Below are 13,650 nucleotides of genomic sequence, written 5' to 3'. Positions count from 1 at the left end.
TTCCACTCTCTAAAACCAGGTGCCGGCCACTTTCTAAAACTCATCTGATGTTAACGAGCACCTATTTCTTGATAGACTTAGGGGATCCCAGAGACTGGGCATAAAGAATAACATTCTCTTCTTTCCCCTGAAGGTACACAGAGATACAAGTATGAAATGCACATTCTTTTTAAGATACACTTATAATAATACGTCTCAGTGGCAAACAGCTTTCATTGCATGAGTTTCCAGCTCATTTTTTAAAAAATTAAAAAAACTTTAAAGTGCAAAAAAATGAAAATCTGCCTCATTTATTTTTATTTCTAGTTTGTTTAAAAGAACAAATACTTTGATTCATTGCACAGTTTCCAACACAATTAGAACAAAACTAGTCTTAAAATGGTATAAGTTTAACTTTCTTCTAAGGCAGTGTCACTTGAAAGAATGCTACCTAACCGAATGCTCTGAATTGTTATAAAATGGTCAACTTGTGTATACTCTTCTTCGATCTGACAAAACAATTATTACACTGACTAGCTCTATTGATTATGTAAGACTTTGAACTTCTGTGTTATGCTATTCAAACGTTAGCAATAAGAAGTGAAGCAAAAGAATCCAGGCGGAAGATAACGGCTACAGCTACACGTGATGTTGCAATGCGCATCAATGTTTCATTTGAATTTTAGGTTTTTTTCACAGAGACTTGAAACCTGAAAACCTCCTTTGCATGGGACCAGAACTTGTGAAAATAGCAGACTTTGGCTTAGCCCGAGAAATCCGATCTAGACCTCCTTACACTGATTATGTATCCACAAGATGGTAAGTGCGGGTATTCACATACGTTGTGTAAATTGCACATCTCGTAATCAAGCCTTTAAAGAAGTTACGTGTTAAGTTTGTGCTGAATATAATAACGCTTTTGACACCTCCCCTTTATGAAACTTTCATTTAAGCTTAGCTAATTTGAAAAGCTTAAGTTAGTGCAAGACAGACTACAAATGGCGGTAGCATAGGAACAAAGAGGGTTCCTGACAAGGCAGGTGGGACACGCTGGAATGCTGCGTGTCCGCGCTCTCATAAGACAGCTTACAAGAGCTTACATAGTTTTTAATTCTTAATTCTAAAACCAGGAACTAATTCTTGCATGTTGGGTAGGAGAAGATGAGAGCATTTCCAGGGATGTTTGCCCTTAGCGTAGAATGAAGATCCGAATGGTTTCGTATATGACTCTGAATTGTGTTGATTATTGGGATTTGTTTCTAGGTTTTGTTTTTTTTTTTTTTTCCTTTCTTTCTTTTACAGGTATAGGGCTCCTGAAGTCCTTCTGAGATCCACCAGCTATAGTTCTCCAATAGATATCTGGGCTGTTGGTTGTATAATGGCGGAAGTTTACACGCTGCGGCCTCTTTTCCCAGGCGCCAGTGAAATTGATACTATATTCAAGATTTGCCAAGTCTTGGGGACACCAAAGAAGGTAGCTACAGTGCCCATTTCACACTGCAGTCACAGCACAGCCGTTCTACGGTACAGCATGGCACTTAGATTATCAATTTTCACACTTACTGTTATTGTATGGCATTGATCTCAGATCTGATAAAATATATTAAAACTTATTTTCCAGTGAAATGAGCATTATATAATTATACTTTAAAAACCGAAGATTAGAGGAGGAGAGGAGAAATGTACCCCTGGACAGTAAAACAAGTCATTAGTGTGAGATTTATTTTGACAGTGGAATTTCTTTTTTTTCTTCGACGTTAATGTTTATTTGGGTTTAAGTGGCTAGATATTGGAAGCGTGACAAGGCTCCTAGCTCCTGATCTCATTTGTGACTTTCACTTGGTCAGATGTAAAGCAAGTGTTTTACCTCCACCTAGAATTTTGAGGTCTGGTGAAATCTGTAGAGTAGTCTGGGATAGCTGGGTGAAATCTCCTATTGATAAGAAAATATGTGCTAGTGTACTTAGGAGCTATGATATTTTGCACTTGAGCTTTGTGATCGGTAATCTCTTTCTTCCAGAACAACTGGCCTGAAGGCTACCAGCTTGCGTCTTCCATGAGTTTTCGCTGGCCTCAGTGTGTGCCTAACAACCTAAAAACCCTCATACCTAATGCCAGCAGTGAAGCAGTGCAGCTCATGAGAGACATGCTGCAATGGGACCCCAAAAAGCGGCCGACAGCTAGTCAGGTTTGGGGTTTCTTTTGTTTTCTTTTTTTGTTTGTTTCCTCGTTCTGCATGTGACTCTAAAGTGACTTGTGTTGAGTGGTATAGGCTGTCATTTCGTGGTTGCTCAGGGACCCAATTCTTAGGAAAAGGTGCTGATTTAGGAAATGAGCAGAAGCCAAGAACACTTTGCAAGATAAAGGGGAGTAATCACAGGGGAATAATCAAGTCATTGCTAGCAACATCAGTTGTGTGGGATATGTCCTCAATGATCAAATGATCAGAGGCTTGACTGCAGTTTGTATATCTGAATTACATATAACCTAGTCTTTGTGAACGAGAACAGAGTAGAGGTAGGATGTATGGAGAATAGCCCGTGTTGAAGCTGTGATATCGTTCTGTCATTGCTATTGATCCATATTTTGCATGGATAAAACCAGCTTATGCAGGACGGTTTGCACGGCAATCTCAACTTGATTGCACTGTAAACGTATCCCAACAACCCATAAATAAAGATATCGCGGGTCATGAATATTACAGGTATAATGATTTCGTTAATGTTGGTGGCAGTAGCTACTCATTTTAGATGTCAGTACTACAGAGATAGCACTCAACTAATGAAACAAGTAGGACACCTTCTGAAACCAGCTGTGACTTTGGGCTCGAATGTGACTTGTTCAGTACCTGTGGCAGTACCAGTACTTGACTTCATTTGAACCTCTGTGGTTGTATCAGATCTTTAGCGCAAACTGTAAGCAGGTAAAAGCAGGTGAAATGGAAGAACAACCTTCAAAGGTAAGGAAGAACAAAATTGTGAATATAACTTAGTATTAAGAGCCATTGGTAAACAGTACTTAACATCTGTTTTCCAGTAAGGTCCAAATACAGAAATAAATCTGAGCTTTTAGAAACTTTTTAGGATGAGAGCTCTTTGGGAAGGCATAATGAGTATATCTGAAGCAGTAAGATGGGCAAAGATGCATTGCCTTTACTCAAAAGTACTTAATTACCTGTAAAGCAGGACAAAGATATTTTTACCAACTTATCTTCCAAAGAAGAGACCAATTTTCATAAGGCTATGTTTATTTCACTTCATGCAGTCTTGAGGCTGGCGAACGGAAGAGATGAGATCTCTGGGGTCATTCCAGTCTTGATTTCTGATGCTGTGATGACAGGTGTGCATGTGTTTATATACCATCCACCTTACAAAGTGAAATGTGTCTTTGATTGGGGCAGACCTCTAGTTAAGTTTCTTCAATTCTGGGGAGCATTTTCCTTTTCTGTAAGTCAGCAGGGCATCTAATAACTTGGTATCCATTGGGACTTTTGTACTATTACAGCACTATTGACTAATTCTGGAGTGGGTTGTGCTCACTACAATCTGGTGTTATCTCTGTTTCCTATCCCTGGAAAAGGAAAATTAAGTTGTACTGTTCCTCAGGGCTAGAGTAAGGTAGAACCTTTGCTTTCCGAAGTTGAATCCTGATGTTTTCATTATGTTTTAGGCGCTTCGATACCCATACTTCCAGGTTGGACATTCCCTGGGCATTCAGGAATTGGGAAAACAGAAGGAACTCCATGATAAACCAGCTCTACATCATATTAAACCTGTCCCTCCAGCACAACCACCTCCGAAACCCCACACGCGCGTTTCATCAAGGCCGTTTCAGCAAAGCCAGCCTTCTCAGCATTTGATATATCCGTATAAGACGGACAGCTCTGGAGCTGATCGCAGTAACCATTTACGGGAGGACAAGTCTAACCAGGTGCTGCTGCCTGCCATTCATAATAAGGTCCCTCAGCAGGTAAAGGTCAATGTAGCATAAGATATACTTTGGAATGTGTTGCGTCATCTGTAATTAATTGCATTCTTTTTTTCCTGTTCTCTTGCGTAAGTCCTTGTGCTTTACTAAATAGACAGGAAATGGGAATAAAGAATAGCTATAAACTGGAAATTACTCTGAAATCTCAGTGTCATTGCTGTAAAACAAGCAGGTCTATTTCTTGCTTCAAAGCCATTTTAGGTGTCCTTTTATTGTAAAGCAGACTTAAAGGATGACACTGATTTTACATGAGTAGATTGATGTTGAGTGGTCAGAATGTTAATGAGATTAATTCCAGGGAGAAGAGTATTAGGCTAAGTAGTTTTGAAATGACAGGGCTATTCCCTTAGTCCATTTAAGGCATCTAATTTAAATGAATAAGGAGACTAGTCTCTTTGGGCTCTTCCACAGGCAATGGAGAGCAACAGACTTTTTCCTTCAGAGTAAGAACTTACTATTTCTGTTGACTGTGCAAGGAGACTGGAATTTCTAAGACTGATGAATAAAATAGTGTGAATTCTTCTGCTGAGACAAGCCTTAAATAGGGTGTGTACCAGACATATACCAAATGGTGCAAAGCTGAAGTGTACAAATGCACTTAAATGGCTGAAGAGACCCAAATTTGCACCTTCAGTGTCCTGTAGAAAAAATACATTTTAAAAATGCCTAGGCTTAGGCTTGTGGAAACAGGAGCATGCATGCAGTTTTGCACTCACGAGATGGGTTGAAAAGTAAAATCACGTATGACGTAATTTTTTGGAAGTTATATAGTGAAAGACCAATAGAATTGGAAATGAGACGTAAGAAACTTCTCCTGTTGATGCAAGCTATTTCAATACAGGATGAAATGCAGAAGATAGTGGTAATGACTAGAGGCTATAGATTGTGTTCTTAGATTATGTTAAATAAAGGTTAGATTTCAATTGTTACAATTCTATTATCACTCTTATTCTTGGAGATTTAAAAAAAAAAAAAGCAGCCCTCTGTTTACTCTTATCATATATCCTTTTGTCTGTGGTGTGTGGGGGGGTTGTTTCTTTTTAATCATTATAACAGAAAATATCTGGTGGGGCCGAAAACATAAACGGTGAACTTCAGCCAAAAACTAGGCGAAGATGGGGACATCTTGCTAGAACACTGAGGAGTTCTGAAGCCTGGGATGACTTGGAAGATCTTGATTTCAGCTCTTCCCTTACGAGAGCTGACTTGAAAAACAAGAAGAGGCAGAGTAATGAAGCTCTTTGTAGGTAAGTTTTCTCTGTGTTAGCATGCTGTTTGGTGTCATTTCTTTAAGCTTCTCCTCTTATTTTTTTTTTTTCCATAGTCTTTGCTCTTTATGATCTCTACATATCTAGAAACATGTCCAGGCTAGTGAAGGGGACACAGTTGTTCTCTTTTCTAGTTTGTCTTGGTTTCTTGGTGCTTTCATGCTGACCCTTCTGATAGCAACGTATTCTTTCATAGACTAAGCATCTTTCTATACAATTTCATAGCCATTTTCCCCTCTGAAAATCATGCTTAGCTTAAATCTTCCCAAATGAATCTCTGATTATATGTTTTCTACTTCATGTATGAACTATTTTAACATATTCCACACATTTAAACTGTTTTGGATGAGACTAAGCTGCACTTTCAGTGGATCACACACAGTAGACAAACTTACAAAGCAATTTATAAAGGGACTAGAGACTCAAATCTGATTTTTCAGGAGTGCTTAAATGGCTTCAGTGCTGAAAATATTTCCTGTTATCTGAATGTTTTTGCTATAGCAAGCACAATATGAGGAAATGATCCCTGGAGATGGGATGGAGGAAAGAAGGCCAACTGTGGATAAACATATGCTTAGTCCAACACTTATAGCATAGCGCAATTTTTGGGTTATAGGTTTGAAAGCATTTTGGACCTGAAGCCTTCGGATGCTGTGGGTTCTGGCAACAGTGCACCTTCGCATGCTACTCTTCCACGCCAGGACACTCCCACGTTGCGAGTTTCTGCAGCAAAGCAGCACTACTTGAGACATTCTAGGTATCTGCCTGGTTAGTAAAAATATGTTTCTTTTTCTTCCTGTAATTCCAATGAATCATTAATACATTAAGCTTCCTCCTTTGAGCTTGTAGAGGAGGACTGCTGATTAAGGAAAATGAAGGAAGCAAGAGCTTTTCTGCGAGTGTAAATGACCATAATACAAAGCAGATTTTAGCAGGCTAGAAACTGAGGTAAATCCTCCTTACAAGAAAAAGATTAAAAAAAGATTCTTGGCGTTTCTTCTTTATACCAGGTGCTCTTTTATGCTTCTAAGTGTGTTAGAAAATGTCCATTAATGTGCCAAGCTATTCCCTGCTTCCCGAAGAAGGGTAAGACTGGCCGCCTAGCCTGGGAAAGGACAAAAATGCCCTCAGTTTACCTCATGAATATACAGTACCGTGAACAGCAAATGCTATGTGATAGCTAGTGGGAATACGCTTTGTTGTGGCTTGGAGTCAAGCAGAATACAACTCCGTGTCCCTGTAGAGGAGTCGCATGCCTGTAGTCCTGTTAACCGCTGCTATATTGACAGCAGCACGGGCTCTATCTAGTGCAGGAGGTGGGGAGCGTAGCTCCGTGTGCTGAAGATGAGCTGTCCATAAATGTATCCTCTTTCGTAATTTTTATTTGTAAAGCCACTGTTAGCCATTCATTGACTTAGTGTGTGAACACTCTGAAATTAAGTTAACAGGAAGGGAATGTGAGGATGGACTGAGTGTTAGTCTTTTTTCTGAAACACAAGTGGAATGTAGCTGTAATATTTACCATTTCAGACACTTTCAAAACCGGACCATTGAAGTAGAGTTTTGGTAGCTAATAGTTGTGTGACTGAAGAAGGTTGTAAAACCCAGTGATCGCAAGTCTGCTTTTGCTTTACCACAAACTGTGAGCGCATCCTTCCGTGCTAGATACTCTGCTTAAATATAATACATATATCAAATGCAAATAATATGTGACATATGAACTCTACTGCAAACTGCTCGCAAAATCTGCGTGGAAAACTTTCCTTGATTTCAGTAGAGGCACCCAAGAAGAATGTGAGAATTATAAGAAATGTAGTTACCGTTATTCAGTCTCAAAAGTATTTTGTCACTGTTAGGTTAAAGTTTGTGGCATGATGAGTTTAACAGGAAACATAATTTTCACTTATGTAGCAAGGGTCACCTTCTGTGACTTCAGAGTATTTCTGGTCCTGATGTAAGGGTCCTGCCCCAACATAAACAGCTAGCTGTTGAGGCTAGTGGAACTCTTTACACCAGTATCCTTGCAGGAACAGGGCCTATGGATAGTCACAGCAGTATGTATGAGAGAGTGGAAAGTAATGCAGAGGCAGCATGGTAGAGTGAAAAATTTTTAGTTAAAGTTCACTGAACTGAACAACTGCTCTAAGATTGTGCATCAGATTGAACGCATGCAAGCTTGTATAACAGCAGAGATTTCGGATGATGGACTTGCTTCTTCATTTTTGCTCTAGGAATAAGCACAAGGAATAGCATAGTCTCCACTTCAAACAAAGAGTCTGTTCCATCTAATCACTGGTCTAGTTCTGGTTTGCCTGGGAAAGCTTCAGGTTTGGGAGGAAGTGTCAACAGGATGAATTCGGGTAAGAAGCTGTGCTTAACACTGTAAGAAAAACTAATAAGTGGTGTCTTTACAATTCCAGTCAGCTGTATTTTGGGTCACCCATTTCTAACGCATTGTCATCTGCAAACATATTTGCTATTGTATCTGTTCTTTCCATCAAAACCTGTAAAGAGCAACGTTCCTTGGAGCTGGGGATTAACTTAAACTGACATATAGTCATTTCCTCTAATGACTTCCAAAAAATCTTGTTTGAAGTACCGCATGCATAGAAGGATGGTCAGCTTAGGTCTATTCAGCTTGAAATACTCCCAGTAGCCTTTAATTTCCTTTGTCAGTTTTTGGAAACCTGAAATATGACTTACAAATTCTTTTAACCCAGCTGCTGTGTAAATTACTGTCACAAAAGGGGAAAGCTGACCTGAATTGAGGGGGGGGGAGGGGAAATTATGACTCTTACCATTTGAAAAAATCTGTCATGAGATGTCTTTTAATTGCTTACCGTTTAAAATAGTGGAATAATTGTAGCTTTAAAGAATTCAGACAGAAAGCAAAACTTCTTAATTTTTCTTCAGTTTTTTTTTTTTTTTTGGCATTTCGTATTTCAGATATTTAATTCCTATTACGTGATTGGAAGTAAATAATTTGTACACGTTTACACTGGATTTAATCAGACGTACTTAAACATCTTGATGTTTCTAAATTGTAGCTATTTGTTCCCTCTCTAATCTCTTTTGGCTTCGGGTTTTCATGTGGTGTTGGAATTCTGCAGTGCAGTTCTTGTTTTGCATGTGTTGCTATGAAGATGAAAAAGTTTCTGTTGATTCTTGGCCAGAAGAAGCGGTTTTGGCCCTTAGAAACTTTATTTTTAAAAATGTGAAAATTTAGGATCTAACTTAATCAGAATATCTTTAAGGAAAGATCCAAGATGGGAGGATATTGTACATGACTAAACTACGTGATAACCTTTATATACCTAGCATACGTTTATATACCTAGCATACGTTTCCTTTCCGGCTCTTTCATAAGTTACTGCTTCTTCTGTAGACGCATAGGATAATATTAGATTTTTCCTTTTTTAACTTGTCATTAGTTCCCACAATATGCTTTGCTACTGCTCTATTACATTATAGAAATATATGCCATAGGTCTGTGCATGTTAACTTGTTTAGTTTAACAAGTGTCCATCTGTGCTATGACTCTAGGCTATTGTATTTATAATACTTTTTGGTCCAGTTCTTACAGATCTCCTTACAGATCTCCTTACAGGACAAGTCTGCTCCTACTCATTTTAGGGCAGGTTTTATAACTGACTTGACTAATTTGAAACATGATTTTTGTCCCCATTCAGTAAGTGTCACTCTTACTGGCTTCTGAAAGAGCTTGTCTAGCGTCAGAGCCGCAGACCCACTGCATCTGGCTTAGACAGCAAGACTGACTGCACTCACAGAACCCAGTTGCTGAAAGTCAGACCAAAAAATTCCAGCTAAATGCCAAGTCTTGAAAGTTCTAAGAAACCTTGCTTAAAAAAAAGTGCTAGCTTATTTCTGAGACTGTTGGGGAGAAGCAGAAATTAACCCTCTGGAGGTGCGATTTATACCTGTTTTCCATTTGTCTTTATAGTAGTCTGATGTTGCCAGTCTCCTGAATGCAGGCATAAAGGGTTAACAGACTTCTAGTGACTTCAGTGGAGTACTTGTTTTTATAAGTCCGTAATCTGGCTTGATCTTGAGCATGACCCACCGATGCACACATTTGTCAACCGCTGTCAGTAGACCTGTAACAAGCTTTGATAGTATGAGAGATCCATTGTGTTGATGTCAAGTGTTCCTTGCCATTTCTTTTAGGGCCCGTAGGATCAAGCGGCCTAACTAGCGGTTATATCCCTTCATTTCTGAAGAAGGAAGTAGGCTCTGCTGGGCAGAGGGTTCAGTTAGCACCAATTGTGGATCCATCTTCTAGTAAGTATTGTACTAAAGTTGTCTTGGTCTCTTTCTCAGTTCTCTAGTAATGCTGTGTATATGCAGCACTGAACTACATACTTTTGTTTTACTTTATCTGCACGTAGTCGAGTGACTAGGGCTGCACACCATGACCTTTCAGAACTTTTTGAGTAAGGAGTAGGTTTAGTTTTACTTTGATTAATTATTTAGATTTATGGACAGTGCATTTCAATGGAGAGTTGGCACAGAATTCACAGCAGAAGCATAAGGATGTACACTAACTCATTTGTTGCTACTTAGATAGTCTGAGAAGGTTTTAGGGGTTGAATCCACTGTTGTTTCACATCAGCAAATCCTGCTCAAAAAAGAGGCTTCTCCCTTGAAGAAACAAGGTTATAGTCCTGCATCCAGTTATTTTTTAATGTGGATAGATATTCATTGAACCTTTATATCCTCATATTTTCTTTTATCTCGTAGACTGTGCTTCTTTGAAGTCAGTAGGACCCTGTCTTGGACGACCATCATTTAATTCACCTTCAAAAAGCACACCAAGGCTAATGCCTCTTCCACCACCAGCTCAGCCAATCCACGGGCGTATTGACTGGTCTTCAAAGTATGGTGCTCACCGGTGACGTACGGAAATACTCTCTGAACCAGTGCATATTTCCCATGAAATGGTGACTAACATGAGACAACTTGATATCATTTAGTAAACCTGCAAATTTAAAAGAAACGGATCCTCTATGAGTGAGACACTTTGAAGTTTTTTACTCTTATTTGTATTAATATAAATGCGGTCTTGTACCTTTTTGTACAAAATTGTTATATAATTGGGTCCAGTTATTTTCATAAATCTGATACATTTTGTATATATGGCTTAGGGGGGTTGGCATTTTTATGTGGTAAATTTTTATAATGAACTTTTTAAAATTTTAACTTTTTCCTTTATTAGATTCAACTTTTTTAATGAAAATGGGTAAAAAAAAAAAAAAAAAAAAAAAAAGCGAAGCGGTGCAATATTGCAGTGAAAGAACAGTGTTGAGGAAGGGGCGTTCATCGGACATCTTCTGAAGATTGTGTGCTGAATGTGGCATTACTGAAATTATTACAGCCTCATCTTGATGCCATGCTGCCGTTGTCATCTATTCATTTGCTTCATACTGACATCACAGCAGTGACTGGAAGTACTTTCCTTTGTAGTCAGTGAGAGACTGATGAAAGTCCCAAGTCAGTGGGAGACTTTTTGAGGGTATTTATTTTTGCCTTTACAAGGCTTTTGTTGGACTGCTGTCTAGCTTTCCAGCCCCGTTCTCAGTTCCCATTGGGGGTTAATGGGAGTTTGGCCTGAAAGAGAGCAGCAGAAACAGACTATACTGTTAAATTGGCTGCATTCAGCCTGTGTTTTGCTTTTGCCAAATTTGAGGGAATCTTCTCTTTGGTGACGGGTATTCAATAGATCTGTTTTCTGACATAACATTTATTTGTCCTGCTTCAAAGTTGCTTCCTGGCATTGTTCACCATGAAATAGAACTTCTATTCAATTTATTGGATATAAATACTTCTATTCAATTTATTTTAATATTTCCTAATGACTTCTAAGGAGAAGAAACAGTTGTTTTTTTAAAGGGAATATAGGATCTGAAGACATATTTAAGACAGTATTGGCTATGACAAAGCTGGTTTCACAGGTAAAGATAAGTATTAGTGATAGCCAGCAGCAGAGTTTAAGGAAATAGTATCTATGCAGTTGACTTAATTTTCACATGTTCCTGCTGCTGCAAATGAGTAAGCTTAAGCTTACTTCAGTTCTTCACTTCAGTACTTCACTTGCAAAGATTAATATGCCATTCTAAAATTGAATTTAATTGATTTCACTGAAACTGATACAATTCTTTGAAGGGAGAAGTAAGTAACCGGGTTTAAAAGAGAAAAGGAATGAGTAGGGAAGTGGCCCTGCAGGCTGGGTTAGTTCTGTGCTGGAAAGGCATGCCAGAGTTCAGCCATTGGCAAAAGGTAAATTTAGATCGCAGTCAGCGTTTGGGCGTTCTTGCACCTGCTTCCATAGAAAATTAAGCCTGTGTATAAAACACAGTGCTGTGGGGGGCAGCATCTTCCCTTACAGCTGTGTTTTGAAACAGCACCAGCAAAGCTGAAGTGTTTTGTAAAAATGCGTCTTCCCGCAGAAGTGTTCGGAAATGCTCACCTTTTGGAAACCTCATCTGAGTTTCTCCTCATGAACAGATCAGACAAATCTTAAAAATCCATGAGACTAGGATCCAGTGCAAGGGGATCGGGGTAGGTGTGGTTCTCTGTCCGGCTCTTCTGAAGGAGCTGGATGGCAAGTCTGTTGGTGAGCTCCTCCTGGTGGGATCTGCCGCATCTGCAAGTGGCAGCTGCTGTGGGCTGGAGATTGGTAACGTGCCCTGACCTTTTTCAGTACTTTCCACGGAGAACGTGTGGGGCCAGAGGAGACTGTACTTCAGAGTCAGCTGCTGGCTCAGTACTAGAAGGAAGCGTGAGGGGCAGGTTGTTTGTATGGGCTCCACAGTGAGACAGTGCTCTCCTGTACATGGCAGAAAAGGAGCGGGAGGGTTTAAACATGAGAAGGAACGTGCATCTAGGACATGTACGTACCAAGGGTATGTTCTGTGTCCACCTTCCCCAATTATTTTTTTTGTAACAAACACTAAATCCAAACGATAACGATTCCAAACTGCCTCCAAAGCAGGGACACCACTGTGTAGCTAGCAATAAACTAGAACAGCGATGCTGGATTCTAAAGCACGCACTAACGGTGTATTTGGGCAAGCAGAAAAGGAAATACGTGTATTTGTGTTAGAACGAGACAGACAGTTTTTCTCTTGACGGAAATAAATATCTGTATTTATGTCTAGATGTCAATTTATTTTCTCACTGGAGAATTGGTCCTAAGTGGGAAAACCCTGACCCTGCCCTTGACCTAAGTAGATCATTTAAGTAGTCTTTCATGCGCTTAACTCCTACTAATGGAAGTGGGAGACAGGTGATAAGGCTGCGTTGTGGTGGCTTGGATTCATCCTAGCAGGCATAAGCCTGTTTGTTGTGCTCTGTCTGGGCAGGGCTGAGTGGGAACTGCCCCATGAGAGATTCAGTTCACCTGAGAACTTAATAGCCCTCTGGAGGTGCCTGGGTCTCTCTGCTGCATCTGTGGAATAGTTCCCATCACTGAAGTGATAGAGGATGAATCTGGACCTGACTTGAACTCTCTGAACCTTAATCAGCCCTGCAGTGATTTCCTTGCATGTAGTGTTCAGGTTTTGGGTTAGTTCAGCAAAAGCATTAAAAAAAAAAAAAAAAAAGTAATTAGGTTGTTTGATATTTCTACCCCTTTCCCAAATTAAAACCTTTATTTTGGAAAAAAGCTAATAATCTTGACATTCAAAATCACCTATTCTAGTTTTAGATTTGATTTGGTGGCAGGGAAAAGTTGCTAAGTGGGAAGTGTAATGGCAACACTCTCTTTGTAGTCTTTTTACTCAAGCAAATTCCTGATGAAAAGTTCTGTTTGAATAAGGACTAACTTAAGTGAGCTACGTATTTTAATGTGCTTTCTCAGTGTGCAATACAGGTGGAAAAGGCGTTAGTCTGTTTATTGTACTGAAATCTGGACAAAAGCAGCCTATCTGAGAGTTTATTGTATGTAACCTACTACTTTGTCTTAATATTCAGCAGCATCCTTATGCAAAATGGTTTTTAGAAATCTGTTTACATTTTCTCAGGCTTATGCATAGCATTTAATGACTGTTGGAAATGAAGGGGCCTGACATTGGACTCATTCACCTCTATAACCCAGGTTTTCTTAAGTCTTGTGCGAGTGCCATGATGTTAGCCAAAAAAGAACCCTAGAAAAGCCATTTCCATGGTATTTTGCATGTCTAGTAAGGCTGTGAAAAGGATGATCCGTAAAGTAGAGAGGAAAGTATTTATTGAAAGAAATCTCTGAGCTTATGTGGAAAGAGAGGATGGAACTGTCATGGCAAAAAAAGATCTTAAAGAAATAACAGTTCTTGTTTATTCAGTGTTTTTGTTCAAAAAATGTTATGAGTGTTTGTTTCAGTACTTCTGTGTCAGAATAAAGTTACTCTTGAAGAATTAC

General features: G+C 39.3%; 1 protein-coding gene across 15 annotated transcripts in view; it reads left to right on the top strand.

The window, feature by feature from the left end:
• CILK1 (ciliogenesis associated kinase 1) overlaps positions 1 to 13,650 on the top strand; it is a 25,374-nt gene extending 11,724 nt beyond the window's left edge. For 14 of the 15 annotated variants that reach the window (XM_068937349.1, XM_068937352.1, XM_009687013.2 and 11 more), the window contains 9 exons: positions 666 to 798; positions 1,282 to 1,453; positions 2,000 to 2,167; positions 3,649 to 3,948; positions 5,023 to 5,213; positions 5,851 to 6,002; positions 7,466 to 7,594; positions 9,420 to 9,533; positions 9,993 to 13,650. In XM_068937349.1, the coding sequence (XP_068793450.1) occupies positions 666 to 798; positions 1,282 to 1,453; positions 2,000 to 2,167; positions 3,649 to 3,948; positions 5,023 to 5,213; positions 5,851 to 6,002; positions 7,466 to 7,594; positions 9,420 to 9,533; positions 9,993 to 10,147 (1,514 nt within the window). In that variant the 3' untranslated portion in view covers positions 10,148 to 13,650. The remainder of the gene's footprint in view (positions 1 to 665; positions 799 to 1,281; positions 1,454 to 1,999; positions 2,168 to 3,648; positions 3,949 to 5,022; positions 5,214 to 5,850; positions 6,003 to 7,465; positions 7,595 to 9,419; positions 9,534 to 9,992) is intronic. The other variant, XM_068937356.1, reaches the window with a different exon arrangement.

The sequence above is a fragment of the Struthio camelus genome, chromosome 3, assembly GCF_040807025.1.
Source record: "Struthio camelus isolate bStrCam1 chromosome 3, bStrCam1.hap1, whole genome shotgun sequence".
NCBI lineage: Eukaryota > Metazoa > Chordata > Aves > Struthioniformes > Struthionidae > Struthio > Struthio camelus.
Note: the sequence above shows the minus strand (reverse complement) of the source record. Positions and strands in the feature narration are given on the sequence as shown.